Consider the following 14,014-nt stretch of genomic DNA (forward strand, 5'->3'; position numbering starts at 1 on the left):
ATCACATCTCATGAATTTGACTTCATTGTGATTATTGCGAACGTTGTTATGGTGTGGTCAAAACGAAATCAAGCTCGGTGCAGTTGCGTATGCGGTTGCGCTCGAAGCGATGCGCTGGAACGTAGCGGTCGGATCGGATTGAGGGGGAACGCTCGTTAGCAACATTCGTTGTTGCGGTTCGCGATGGTCCCACCTCGATGATTTCAACCGTTCAACCGCTACACTCCACCGCACCGCTCCACCGCACCGCTTCGAGCGCAGCCGGATACGCAAATCCACCCGGATCGATGTGATTTTTGAGACGACTGTGCATGAGAAGAAAAATTCGCGAAAACCTTTTGATAATACATATGTTAATGGAATGACATAAAGACGGAATGTCACATATTTCTTGTAGATACAGATATGTTATATATCTATCAGATATAATTGAATCAGATATTTCTCAGCGCAGGGCATCGCGGAAATGGTATCCTGGAATACAGTGCACCAGATATACATAAGAAAGGAAGTGGAAAGTATTGCTGTAAAACAAATCCTAATTTATACATCAAGTTTCAAACCCCACATCACACTACATAAACTTAAAGGCAATCTAATCAATATTTATTTCGGATCATATTTAATTTTTTTATAATTATTTACCTTACCCGTCAATAGTTGTATCAATAGCTCACCATAAATCACTGTAGGATTAACAGGCCATCAATTTGACTTTCTCTTGATTGACTTCCTCTATTTTGAGGCAATTGGCAACTGAGACTACGTTGGAGGGTTGTTAAATCTTCCCCTAATCCTCGATCAATAACAAATTGAACGCCTTGCTCTCAAGAAAAGAAAAGAGAGCAGGAAAAATCTCAGCAGTTAGAAAAGAATGTGATATTCTTTGCTAAATGAACAGTGGTAATAGAAATGAAAAAAGAAAAGAAGAAAAAAAACTTCAAATTTTTTAAAACTAAACTCATTTGCTATTCCAAATAAATCTGTTTGTTTGTTATTCTGTACCGAGGACATTCAATAAATCATACTCCACACGAATTTCTTTTCGTTCACTCTCTGAACATATTCTAGTGGATAATTTCTGGAAGTTTTTACAAACTTTTAGGGACTCTGGACTTGAATCTTGAACCTTTGCGCTCTGCAACTATCAGGCCATTATAGAATTTTTTCTCTTCCACCAAATCACTCAATCGGGGCGACGATATCAGATGTTCGATTGACGGCTGATCAATTTTCTCCAAGGATGTTGTTGGGATGCTTTTCTCTCCCCAGTTGTTGATTCTAACTGTCGATGTCTTTTTTTCATTGTCTGTCGTCTTTTTTTTTTTTTTGTTAGTATTGTGTGGCAAGATCTCCTTGATTTCGTTCAACTTACCCTTACGGGGCTCCACCTGTGAACTGTGGTGGTTTAGTGTGAACCGCTGTCAGTAAGAATGATTTGAAAAGGTTTAGAAAATATTGAATGCGTTAAAAAAACGGTGCTTGCGAATTTCCCACACTTGCAAGGAGTGTTGCTAGAATCGCTATCTCTGAGAGACATGAAATGTTCGATGATGATAGTAAGCTCACAAGGATCGAATTTTTTTACTTTTCGCTCAACTCATCTATTCCTGCGAGGAGGAAAAAACTATAAACGAGAAGTATTACAAAATTTCTGCAAACCCAGATCAATCACACAATCGTGTATGGACTAAGGGAGCAAATACTTAAATAAAAAATAAAATAAAAATAATAGTAATAATAATAAAATAATATAATATTATTAATAAAAATGCAAATATTCAAAAATACGTCCACGGCTTTAAGTTATCAAATAGATGGATGGAATCTCTCTTCGCAAATCTTCCATTTAAAGTTAAAGTTTAAAGTTTCTGGCGTTAATCAATCCACTTGGGATGCGCCCCCACGTTCACTTCAATTCAGAATCGTTTGAGGTTTACGAACGTGTATCTGGCCTATACAATGACTTGCGGTGGCTAGCCGATGTGCCAAGTCAGTGTTTTTATCCTCCCAGACAAGTCTGGTACCAATTTATCGACCCCGGAGGGATGAAAGGGATGGTGAGCACTAGGGCGAATTCGAACCTCCGGTCGATCGTGCAGGAAGCGGAACCTCTAACCGCTACACTACACCCGCCCAATCTTCCATTTAATGCCACAAAATCATCATCTCTTTATTATTGTTTATTGATTATTATTTATTACTTGAATAGGTCCTTTTGTGCTCTACCATATCAGATATCGGCATTCACAGCCTGTTACAGATTGCCAGGATATTTTTTTCTTAAATGCAAATTAAATAAATGGCCGGATGATTATTATCGTTTTTTTTTCAATCTCATAAATTATTGTTTTCCTTGTGTTTGTAGGAAGAAAATCGAAAAGGACATAGTTTCAGAAAAATGCGGTCAATGGTCGTCCTTCTGGTTCTTATCGGATGCACAACGGCGGGCATCTTTAACATCCCAGTGAAGAGAATCACTCCGCCGATGGTAAAAATGTTGAGAGCTGGTACTTGGAGCAATTACGTAGAAGACATGAGACAGAGATGTCTACAGCTTCCCGTACTGAAGGAGGACAAGGTCCATGTTCAAGACGTAAGTTTGCTAACGTCCGCCCGTAAATACCATCGTTGATTCTCGCAACAAAATGACAGACCTACTCAATGTATCAACTCAGGTACTCGGCTATGCTAACGTTGAATACCTCGGCGAAATCACCATTGGAACTCCTCCGCAAATGTTTCGGGTTTGCATGCAACTGATGAAGATCAAGTGCAAAAACGAGGATTTCGATGCCGACCAATTCTGCAGGTTGTCCTCGGCACTGGCTCCTCGGCTCTATGGGTCCCTGACAACTCATGCTACAGGGAAAGATCTGATGCATGTCTAGAATCGAAATGTGATCGTGGATGTAAGTTCAAAATCTTAAATTATACCTTCGAAAAAAATTAAAATTAAAAAAAGCAAACTATTACAGCTTCAAATATTGAGTTCTGATTGACAGGGTCTTTGAATAATGATTTTTTCACGTGAGAGCATCTTCTACGTCTCTTTATTATCATATTCAACAAAAATAGCCCAAGTGGAAAACGATGGAGTAAACAATGTCATTTCCTGGAAAGCATAACAATATGTAATTTTGTTCCGCCTCACTTTTTAACGAAAGGTGATCAATCATTGGGTTGCATGAAAAAATCTCTAGGTATCCGTAATCTTTATGTAGATGCAACGGGAAGAGGTATTAGTACGAACTCTTTGTCGGGAATTGATGATCACTTCTTCAGGAGTCTTGCAGACTGCTGACTTTCCCATTCGGCGCGACGACGGAAAAATCGCCGCGGATACCGTCATACGGTAACATTTGCGCGCAATTCAGGCTATATGAAGGCCGGCTCCCAGTGCTCTGGTCCCCTTACTTCATCTTCACTTTTCGAGGCGATCTTCTTTTGGTTCCGCCTCCCTTATGACGTATTTGGGTTTCATGGGTGCTCGCTTAATATTGTGGTTCTAGTGATTTGCCAAGTCTTCTGTCCAGACCCTACGTGCTGTAAACTCACGGGGAAACTCGAGGATGAAAACGCATGTAAGGAGAAGCGTCGCTTTGATCAGGAGAAATCCAACACCTATATCAAAACAGATGAAAGATGGTGTGCAGAGGTTAGTTTTCCTATGTCTCAAAAGCGGATCAGAAGAAAATTGAGCAGCGCACTACTTTTCCCTAGATTTCTAACTGTCGGAAATTTACCTGCTGCACTTTTGTTGTTTCTGAATGGTCGCTTCTGAAGAGTATTTCCAACAAAAAAAAAATACTTACAGTACACAACTGGAGGTGCGAGGGGTTTCTATGGGAACGACACAGTTCGTTTCGGTTCTGAGGGAAAAAACCAACTAGTTGTTCCTGGTACTTGGTTTGGACAAGCAGAACACATAGATAGGTTCTTCGCAAATGTAAGTACTTCTGGTACCGATTGAAAACGGTTAGATTTCTTGCACCATTTGCACTTGCTATTTTTTCTTACATATTTTGATTTTTCAAAAACCAATGGAGAAAGTGGAGTTTACGATAAGAAAAATTCATGCTGCGCTAGGACAGTATATCCATCTAAGGCCAAGAAAACATCGTCGTCAAACGGATGATTCGCAATGGCACAATGAATTCATTTCCAGGTACACCTTGACGGCATTGTCGGACTCGGGTTCACAGAACTATCAAATGAAGGAGTCGTTCCTCCAATAATTCGTGCCATTGATCTTGGACTACTCGATAAACCAATATTTACTGTCTACTTCAAAAGTGTCGGAGGTAGGGATTTTCTGTGTTGCTACCTCAAAACCATCCTTCGAACTGGTGTATGCTTGAACTTACATAGAATGAAAAAAGCACTGAAAGGAAATACATTCGGACGTCCCGGTAGGCATTCCATTTCCTCCGACGAGTCGCAGGCGGGGGCGGGGCGCAAGGGTGGCGCGTTGAATTAGAGGATATCGTAGCGAACCGCATTCCAAAGCCGTCTGTTTACAGTGATGCAGGGAGAGATGAGCGAGATCCCACTCGTTCTTGCAATCGACGCCCCCGTACAGTCTTTGGCCCTCGGAAATGCGTACCACGTCAGACTGGGGCGATGCCTTTAAACCTTATACGACCTGTAAGCTGAGGCTCCACTGCGTCATCTCCACATCTCACCTCCCTAGACCTAGGAGTTAAAACAGGGTAGAGTTCAACGCTTTCCAATTACTCAAAGAAACTACTTTTTTGAGTCATTAAATCCATTTTATCATGACTCATTCCGTCTATTCCAGTGAACTATGTTAAACTTTTTGAGTCTGATTATTTTGTAAGGAGTAGAGTAGATAGAGATGTTACTTGCATGAAAATTAGCCTACTCCTTGTGGAACTGTAAATTCTGAAACTCAGCCTTTGAGGAGGTATTCGGTGTTGTGCTTCCACCACTATGTAGTATTCGTGATTTAGTCCCCTAGCATCATAGTGAAAGCTCAAAACATCCCACCAAACCTCAAATGCGGGTGGAACAGTAGCAACAGACTCCTGAAGCAAGCCATAGTCTTAAGTTTAAGGGAATGGGAATTGCTCGAGGCGGATTTCATTTATTGTACGAATGTAAAAATTATTGTATCGCCTGATTTCACTAGTCACTCATTCTACACGATCATAACTAATGAACGGAATTATGTTTCTCCCATTGTATAATTACTGCATTTCTACCGTAATTTTAGACAAAGAAGGTGTATACGGAGGAGCTTTCACCTGGGGCGGGCTCGATCCTGATCACTGCGATGACGAGATCGCATACGTACGTTTAACAGATGCAAAGCAGTGGCAATTCAGAGTAAGCAACTCTTTTTTCATAGCAACATATTTGAAAACGCTTGAAAATTCTTCAATACGCTATCGAGAGGAGAATTCGATGAAATGGCCTCTCATTTGAGTTAGACCAGGCGAGTAAAATCGTGTGAAACAACAACTCATAGCAGACTGAGAAGGTCGGGTTCAACAGCCTACCTGTCCACCTGAAGTGTTGCCGCAGATGATATTTCTCAAAAAAAAGGCTTAAAGGCATCACCCCACGAATCTGAGGTGATACGGATTTCAGGTGGAGTATTCGTATACGGGATAGTAGATTATGGAGAGTGGGGGGTGATTCCTTCCATTTCTTTCTAATTGCCGTAAAAAACGGCCCGGAAGATGCAGCGCGTGCACAAGGCTGGCGCGCTCCAATCGAACTCGTTGTAGAAAATAGCGCGCCGGAACTCTCGAAGCCGTATCTTCCGGGAAATCACCATTCTCTTCATAAGTTACGATTCTGTATACAAACACTTCATCTGAAATCCGTACCATCTCGGATTCGTGGGGTGATGTCTTTAAAAAGAAGGAAACAACGTCTATGCAATTACTTGGAATTTTGAAGAAGTGAACTTTCAAAACAATTTCTTGAATATACCATCTATGCAGTACCCACACTCGTCGTAATTCGTTGAGCAACTTCTTCAAAAGTCATTTTTCAACCTTATTTGATAGAATTCCAAGACTTTAACTGGTTCATCAAAAACCACTTCTGAAAATTGAATTTAGCACACTGAAGAGTGATCTGAAGAGTCTAATGGAAAGGGTAATTTTCAGCTGTTCAAGAAGTTGTCTTGATGTTGGAAAATAGCTGTATACTTTTCTGAGTTAGAACCATCTTTTGTTTCTTTTCTTTTAAACATCTTTTGTTTGTAGTTTTCTCAAAAAAAGGTAATTGGGAGCTAGTAGAATATGACGAATCGAATAGGTAATCTTATTTCTTTAGGGAATCTAAGCAAACCATACTCAAATTAGATGCGGTCACAGAAGGTCACAAAACTCTAAACCCATATTAAAACACAGGATTTTTTCTTCTAAATGATCAGCCTTGAGTTGAAAGAAGAAAGAAAAAGTTACTCACAGTATGTGATTCAGACTTGATCTGAATCTTGACTTGATCTCCTAAGCAGACCACTTCTGCAAACGAAAAGCTGTCGTTTACAATGCTTCTGATCCTTTCAGCTCCAGTCAGTATCGTCCAAGGACTACCATTTGTCATCTGGCTGGGAGGCAATATCCGACACTGGTACTTCATTAAATGCCGCTCCTGTGGGGGTACTCGCAAATATCGCGAAGCTATACGACGCAGAAGTCAGTGTTTGTTGTTATTATCGACTGTAATTTTGCTACATAATGACGTTAAACGATGTTTCGGGATGGACTGGGTCTGCCGAACTAGGCTGATCCACTCCCAGTAGTTGGTAGATATGTAGATTCAGAATTACAGGTTTTCTTTTTCTGTTGAGTCAGTATTTGCTCGTCCAACCATACGAACGTCAGTATGTTCACGCCTCGGTGTTGTTTAAAGGCAGCATGCCACGAATCTGGAGTGGTACGGATTTCAGGTGAAGTATCCGTATACGGGGTCGTAAATTATGGAGACCGGGGTGGTTCCACTCATCTGTCCCTGAATCACTGCAAGCAGCCGACCCCTGAATGCTGTTTTGTACGATGCCTTCTATTGCAGCGGGCCACCCTTGCACGCGCAGCGTCCCTTGCTGCCTATCGTGACAGTCCCAATTGATTTTCGACAAATCGCAGGGCGGAGGCGGCGCAATGGGTGGAGCGTTGCAATGGATGGGATCCTACAAAACAGAATTCTGGAAGCGGCTGTTTGCGGTGATGCAGGGAGAGATGAGCGGAACTACCCCCGTCTCCATAATCTACGACCCCCGTGCACGGATACTCCACCTGAAATCCGCACCACCTCAGATTCGTCGTATGCTGCCTTTAAAGTCAGGATATCACGAAATTGAAGATGTTGGGGTTTCTGCACGACAATATAGAGTCTATGTTCTAGATTACGAGAGTGAGCATCAAGAGGAACCGCTTTAGTTCCTATGAGGTACGAGTGTGAGCGCGTCCACGCTTCATTCCCATTGTCGAGGGAAATGGCCTCAGCTTCTAAGAGGTACGCTAGAATTAATACTCGCACCTCGTCCACGAATGGACGGTCAACAATTAATGAGGTCTCTTTAGCAATCCATTCATGTAAATCTAATGAATGGGTTGCTGACGGAACTGAAGCGTGCCAGTGTTCTAACATACCTCGTAGGAACTACAACAGTTCCTCTTGATTTACAACCCGAACTCTATATCACTGAGATTCTGCTCTGTAGTAGGGCGGTGTGATAAAAGCGAAGACTATTCATCGTAGCGTTCCTACGTAATCCGTATGTCATATACGACATATACGACAATAATGTGAGGATGAGGGGTGAAGAAACAAGACCATTTCCATCTAGATTGGCCTGCAGCACAGTTTTTTTAAGGCATCACCCCACGAATATGAAGTGGCACGGATTTCAGGTGGAGTATTCGTATACAGGATCGTAGATTATGGAGAGAAGGGTGATTCCGTCCATTTCTTCTTAATTGCCGAAAAAAGGGCCCGGAAGATGCGGCGCGTACACAAGGCTGGCGCGCTCCAATCGAATTCGTTGTAGAAAACAGCGCCCCGGAACGCTCGAAGCCGTATCTTCTGGCCGTTTTTTATGGCAATCAGGAAGAGCAGATCCAGGCCATCTTTCTTTCCCTTTGCCGATCAATCAGTATGAAAAACAAAGGTGTCGTAGCCAGTCTTCTTTACCTTCAACAAAACCCCTGTTTACAGAAGTAAACCAAGCCAAAATAATCACTATTAACCACTGAATATTGCAGTACCTTCCAAAGGAAGAACTCTACATCGTCGACTGCGACAAAAACGTTACGGTTGAGGTGACGATTGATAAGAAGAGGTACACAATGACTGCGAAGAATCTTCTGATTCATGTGGATCAAAATATCTGTATTATTGCATTTTTCCCAATGAGCATGTTCATGGGACCACCTTTCATTCTTGGAGACCCGTTCATTCGTGAATACTGCAATATTTATGACTACGCTGGAAAACGAATTGGTTTTGCAGCTGTAAAACACTAACTAATTGCAAATGTAATTGACTGCTCCTCCTCGGTTCTTCAATAAATGGTTCTCATTCGAACACTATCACATCACAAAATGCATTTTTTAAAGCAAATATAACTTCAACATACACTTGAGTAAATGGAAACATTGGATAAACACATCGATTACAGGCAATCCGAAGTGAACATAGCGCATTCCTTTCACTTTCTCCGCAATCGCACTCTAAACACCTAAACTGGCGCTAGAATCATTTAAAACTCTTTGTTGTGCGCGGGATTTGGGCCCACTTCGAAGGAGTCGTCTCGTGTATCTAGGTGCTCGAGTTTTTGGATGGTTCTTTGTAAGAATCCGTAGATTTTGCCGATAAATTGATTATGGGTAACGAAGAACATCCTTCTCTGGACCATACAGCGATCTTGGACAGGGAGGTAAGTGTGTGGTAGTTTTCTTTATATAGTGTTGTTGTTTCCTGAAGTGTCTTGTTGGAAGAGATTGACCAATAGCTTTAGTTCTGCCTGAGGCGCAAAGGTGCATGGTCGGATTGTCCTTCGCTAGAGCCACTGTCTCTAAAAATTATTCAAGACGAAATCAATGACTTGAAAGTAAGTTGCTCTTGACCACATAGCCGTAACATTGTACAGTCCTTCTGGATTCCAGGTCCAGATAAGCACTGTTTGTACAGATGTTGATGACGGCTTAAGAAAATGGAGATTGCATACACAGAATACACATCCCCTCTCTATGGCACCGAGATTATTGAGGTACGGTAGCCTCTAACGTTTCGCCTACTCTGGTAATATTGTCGTCTCAATACTTACGTTCTCTCTAATTTTCCAGAAATCTTCAGAGATCAGCACAATTGTTATGGGACCAGCCAAGCATACTGCAAATTTCTAGAAATTCTTCGCCGTTATCCGCTGATTCACTCCAGGAGGAGACAACTTCGGTAAGGTTTTTCGCGTACTAGGCGCTTCATAGTAAATCATTAGTCACTAAATTTGCAGATCTTTTCACCTATGCGAAGCTCCTGGTCATTTCGTTACTTCACTGGATCGATTTTTGTGCACGTTTTATCCTAAAATGCACTGGTATTGGGAAGCTAACTCGTGCGTTTTCTCATATAATTTTTTTTCCAGTCATTCATACATACATATGTAGTCTAGGACGGTGTCATGTGATTTCTCAGAAAGTGGGAAGAGATGAGTTTTGGTCATGCGAGTTAGCTGTTTCGTTCATTTAAAAGAAATTTACTAAAGGCTTGTACTTGCACATTGCTATAAAATATGAAACTAAAGCAGTGCAAAGGTGTGTCGTTTAAGTTATTGGTTCAAGTAGCATTTTTTTTTTTCTTTGCAGAAACCTCAGGAAAATCTCGTAGTATGCAAGGGTTGTGATTATGATAGTTCCACCACTTTTGCTTCAGTTTGAACCCGCATCATGAGGGTACAAGTGCTTGTGATATGCTGCTTGAGGATGACATTATACTAAGACATCCTGAGCGTTGGCGCTTCGGTAATGATGGTTCCGGTGATATTAAAAAGGTAGATTTGTCTTTCACTGTCTCCTAAGAAAGTAGTCTGTTTACTTATATTTTATTCTATCTTATTCTAGTGGGATGATGACTATTTAAAATATCTCGCCGGTGGTAGACATTTTGATCTTATTACAGCTGATGGCAGTTTGTACTCTCAGGTAAAATACCGCTATACAGTTTCTTACTGTTCAGTATTGCAATGATAGCTTCTAGGATAATCCAGAAGAGCAGGAATTAGTCACTCTACCTCTCTTCGAAGCTGAGCTAAGAATAGCAGAACGGCTACTTGCATTTCTCGGATCACTTATCGTTAAAGTGGGATTTTATTTTTTGGTTACAAACTTTCTGATGCCTTTTCGAGGACACTTTGCTAGAACAGTTTTTTAGGTGTATACTATGTATTTGCCGGAGACTCGTGCGCTCATTCAAGGGATTGCCTCACATTTTGATGATGTATATGTTTTCAAACCCATGAGTAGTAAAGGCGGAAATAACGAGGTACATTTTGAAAGAGTTTTATCATTACTCACAGAGAATCACAACCAGAATGTGTTTCTTTAATCGTGATCTCTTATAAGTAACAATAACCGATTCGTTGATATCATCCTGGATGCGGGGACTTCATCAAAGGATTTTCTATGTTACTGTTTTGTTCTGAGTTTTTATTCTCTCAACAAGATCCTTTTTTATTTTCTGATTGAAGATATTGCGTGTTGCTTTATTCATTATGGTAAGTCTATGACATTGTGTGTGACATTATAACTTCAGAGATATCTGATCTGTTTGGGATTCCGTGGATGTGAAACGAAGGTGTTGGAGCAGGAAGTAGCAGAAAATGTAAATCTTTAATCGTGTTTTTCTAGTCGTTTCTGATGATATTTTCTCGCGATTAACCCTTGTAGGTTCTTCATAATTGCGAAATATATTTCTCCAAGCTGCAGAGTTCATTTATAAAAGCAAATTTGTTAACATACAATGTTATCTCGAAGGTATTTTGTTTTGAGTTTTTTTTAGTTACTTCGTACTTCCTCACTTTTCACTCTGGAAGTGCTCTTTAATTGACGAATTTAGAATTTATCTATTTAGGAGGAACTAGGAGTATATCGTGATCGCGTCTTTAGCGAGTTTCATAGACGAGTACTTACGAAGTTTATTTCAAGTCCATCAAGGTGGATTTTCCCCGTTTGTTCGTGATTTTAATCTTCAGATTAATTAATGTTCTTTAGGAAATCACACCTAAGTGTGCAGAAGATTGACCGTCCATGGACAGACATGTTCGGGAAGAATTATGTGGAAACACTACGTCATATTTCTGACAAACGATCGGCTCTTCATCATCTGAGGAAGTTTGTGCGTGTCTTCTTGCTAGAAAAATTGGTTCCGGTCCAGTCGTATGTGTTCTCAGCTCCAAGACGACTTCCTGACCGAACATGAAGAAATATCAAGCACCGTGGAAGTGGAATTCGCTGAAGACGAGCTAGAATTCTTGGAATGGGATGAACATCGACTCATTGAAAAGATGGTATTATTTTCACATTCAACTGCTTTCAGTTTCCGTTATTCAAGATAGTTCACCATAATGAATCAATGTGATAGATATTTTGCTACTATTTGATTACTCTGGAATGTCATGGACGTAGATAAGGAAGCTGAGCCCGGCAAAGAGATTAGAAGGAAACATTTCGTGGAAAGAAGGGTTACATTGGGGATGATTGTGTTCAATATGTAGTACAAATAAGCCGAATAAGGCTTTCTTATGTTGAAACATTTGAAGACACTTGGTATATTCTGTGTTCCTGTAGTTGTGATAGTAGTTAAACAGAGATCACAGTTTCTGAAGTTTAATTAAAGGCAGCGTACTACGAATCTGAACTGGCGCGGATTTCAGGTGGGGTATCCGTATACGGGGTCGTAGATTATGGACACGGGGTAGTTCCGCTCATCTCTGCCTTCATCACTGCGAACAGCCACCTCCAGAATGCTGTTTTGTACGATGCCTTCTATTGCAGCGCACTACCCCTGCACACGTAGAGTCGCTTTCTGCCTATCAGGGCAGTGCGAATTGATTTTCGACAAATCGCAGGGCGGAGGCGGCGCAAGGGGATTGGAACGTTGCAATAGATGGCAACGTACAAGACAACATTCTGGAAGTGGCTGTTCGCAGTGATGCAGGGAGAGATAAGCAAAACTACCCCGGTCTCCATAATCTGCAACCCCGTATACGTATACTCCACCTGAAATCCGTACCACCCCAGATTCGTGGTATGCTGCCTTTAAATGTTGACCCTGCTTCCTCACATGCTGACTGTGCGGAGATTTTTGTTTAGATTTCTTAGTTTGCAACTCAGTACTATAGCATTGTAATCTAATAAGTCCGAGATCTGATATTCGTCACACATCTACGATCTTTATGATTTGGTGAACGATGTCTGCAGTATTTTCATCGCTGAACACTGCTCACATTCTGCGATGTGAACTTGCGCAAATTTGTAAATTTCGTCCTCTAGCTAACTCCATTTTGGAGCATCTATGTCTGTAACCAAAAATGACTTCTTATTTCTAGGTAGTGGTGATCTGTCCAGTGAACTCTCAAATAACTCACTCCCTTTTTATTCCTCCTACCCTCCTTCGTGGTCTTCTTTACTGGAAATCTGAGGTACGCAGTTTTCCTTTTGAGGTTTATCGTTGTTGCTCTTGTTTTCTTCCCCTTTTCTTTCTCACACGTTTCATGTACAGGCCATCATCGACTTGTGCACATTTTCAAACTGTCATTTTAATGGACCTAGTCAATATGCTACGTCACTAGACTTTATTGGAGATGTGACTGTAGATGCCTTTAAAATGCGATGTGACAAGGATTGGCTTTTGGTTCTGAGCGGTATCTTGGATGGAGTTCAGGCATGTTTTAGTTCTCATGTTAGATTTGATGGAAAGTGCGCACCACAAGAAGGGTTGTGGTCTTTCAGATCGTTCAGTGTAACTAAAAATCAGTCTTAAATATTTTTTGGTGATCAATAAAAAATAATGTGAGCCATTTGAAACTCCCTAATTACTTCACGATCATTTTCGAAAATTGGTTTTTTCGGTATTGCGGGGGCGACAATTTCTGGAATCTCCACTGTCTAAATCAGTGTACAGAATATTAAAGACTATAAGTTAGATTCACTAATTAATTTCGATTTAAAAAATCCATTTTAGAGAGAAAGAGTGAGACAGCTCGAAATTTTATGGTCAGCATCGTCAGTACCATTTGTGCTGTCGCGATTTTCTGCATCCGTTATAACGATGCTGTGCGTGGCATTCTTTCAATTTCAATTGGGAGAAGGTCAAAAGGTGGCCTTATTTTCGAAACCGGTAAGTGCTTAAATCTCCCGACCTTTCCATCCTCAATCTTCATCTTTTGGTGGTCTTCTCATGTTTAAAAGGTAACATGCCGTTTCGTTCCAGAACTATTCCGAGGACATTCCAAGTAGTATGGAATCATATCTAGAGTCACTATGTCGGTTAACCTGTGAAGGTGGCGTTTTTTAGTTAGACTGTTTGTTTATTGATGTTTGTCCCTTAGAAGTAAAATATATGTAAACTATTGGTTATAATAGTTTTTTTCCTCTGAAAATGTATGATAAAAGGTGGCTGTAATATGATATTTTCCTCAATCTTTACGTCTTTTTTCCAGACAGTTTGCATTGCTTCGTTCCATCGTCCCTGTTGGCATTACTCCACCCTTACTTACTTGACTTCAATCGACGGCAATGGAGGCAGCTTCTAGGAAGTGAAAACTTTGGAATTAAATGACTTTTCATTGGAGAATTAGTGACTTTTCGAATAAAATGTCTGTCTTTTGTGTGTTCTTCATCTTCCATTCTGCTGTGTTCAAATTCTTTGTCTATTTATTCAATTACTATGAGATATTTATTTCCTTTATACTTATTGTTTTTTCATACATTCTTTGCTATGAAAATATTGGAGGATTTTTCTTTACTTTGGTTTA

The 14,014-nt window shown here is 40.7% G+C and overlaps 2 protein-coding genes across 4 annotated transcripts; both read left to right on the forward strand.

Moving 5' to 3' along the window:
- Positions 1-2,401: 2,401 nt before the first annotated feature.
- RB195_003930 (uncharacterized protein) lies at positions 2,402-8,504 on the forward strand (the record flags this gene model as incomplete). 2 transcript variants are annotated; one of them, XM_064201804.1, is made up of 9 exons in its annotated part: positions 2,402-2,596; positions 2,679-2,747; positions 2,813-2,912; positions 3,537-3,658; positions 3,818-3,949; positions 4,169-4,304; positions 5,237-5,349; positions 6,546-6,674; positions 8,244-8,504. In XM_064201804.1, the coding sequence occupies 9 exons, from the start codon at positions 2,402-2,404 to the stop codon at positions 8,502-8,504; spliced, it is 1,257 nt and encodes a 418-aa protein (XP_064057685.1). The 2 variants fall into 2 exon arrangements, with proteins under 2 accessions (XP_064057685.1, XP_064057686.1); XM_064201805.1 differs by having other exon boundaries at positions 2,411-2,596; positions 3,513-3,658.
- Positions 8,505-8,863: 359 nt separating this feature from the next.
- Positions 8,864-13,818, forward strand: RB195_003931 (uncharacterized protein; the record flags this gene model as incomplete). 2 transcript variants are annotated; one of them, XM_064201806.1, is made up of 21 exons in its annotated part: positions 8,864-8,917; positions 8,999-9,091; positions 9,147-9,250; positions 9,337-9,435; positions 9,494-9,595; positions 9,653-9,678; positions 9,746-9,794; positions 9,913-10,030; positions 10,101-10,181; positions 10,237-10,338; positions 10,411-10,521; positions 10,792-10,860; positions 10,926-11,012; positions 11,110-11,192; positions 11,250-11,373; positions 11,429-11,545; positions 12,587-12,679; positions 12,760-12,921; positions 13,222-13,377; positions 13,471-13,540; positions 13,700-13,818. In XM_064201806.1, 21 exons carry the CDS (start codon positions 8,864-8,866, stop codon positions 13,816-13,818), a joined length of 2,019 nt encoding a protein of 672 aa, XP_064057687.1. The 2 variants fall into 2 exon arrangements, with proteins under 2 accessions (XP_064057687.1, XP_064057688.1); XM_064201807.1 differs by lacking the exons at positions 9,653-9,678; positions 9,746-9,794.
- Positions 13,819-14,014: the final 196 nt, after the last annotated feature.

This window comes from Necator americanus, chromosome IV, assembly GCF_031761385.1.
Source record: "Necator americanus strain Aroian chromosome IV, whole genome shotgun sequence".
Lineage (NCBI taxonomy): Eukaryota > Metazoa > Nematoda > Chromadorea > Rhabditida > Ancylostomatidae > Necator > Necator americanus.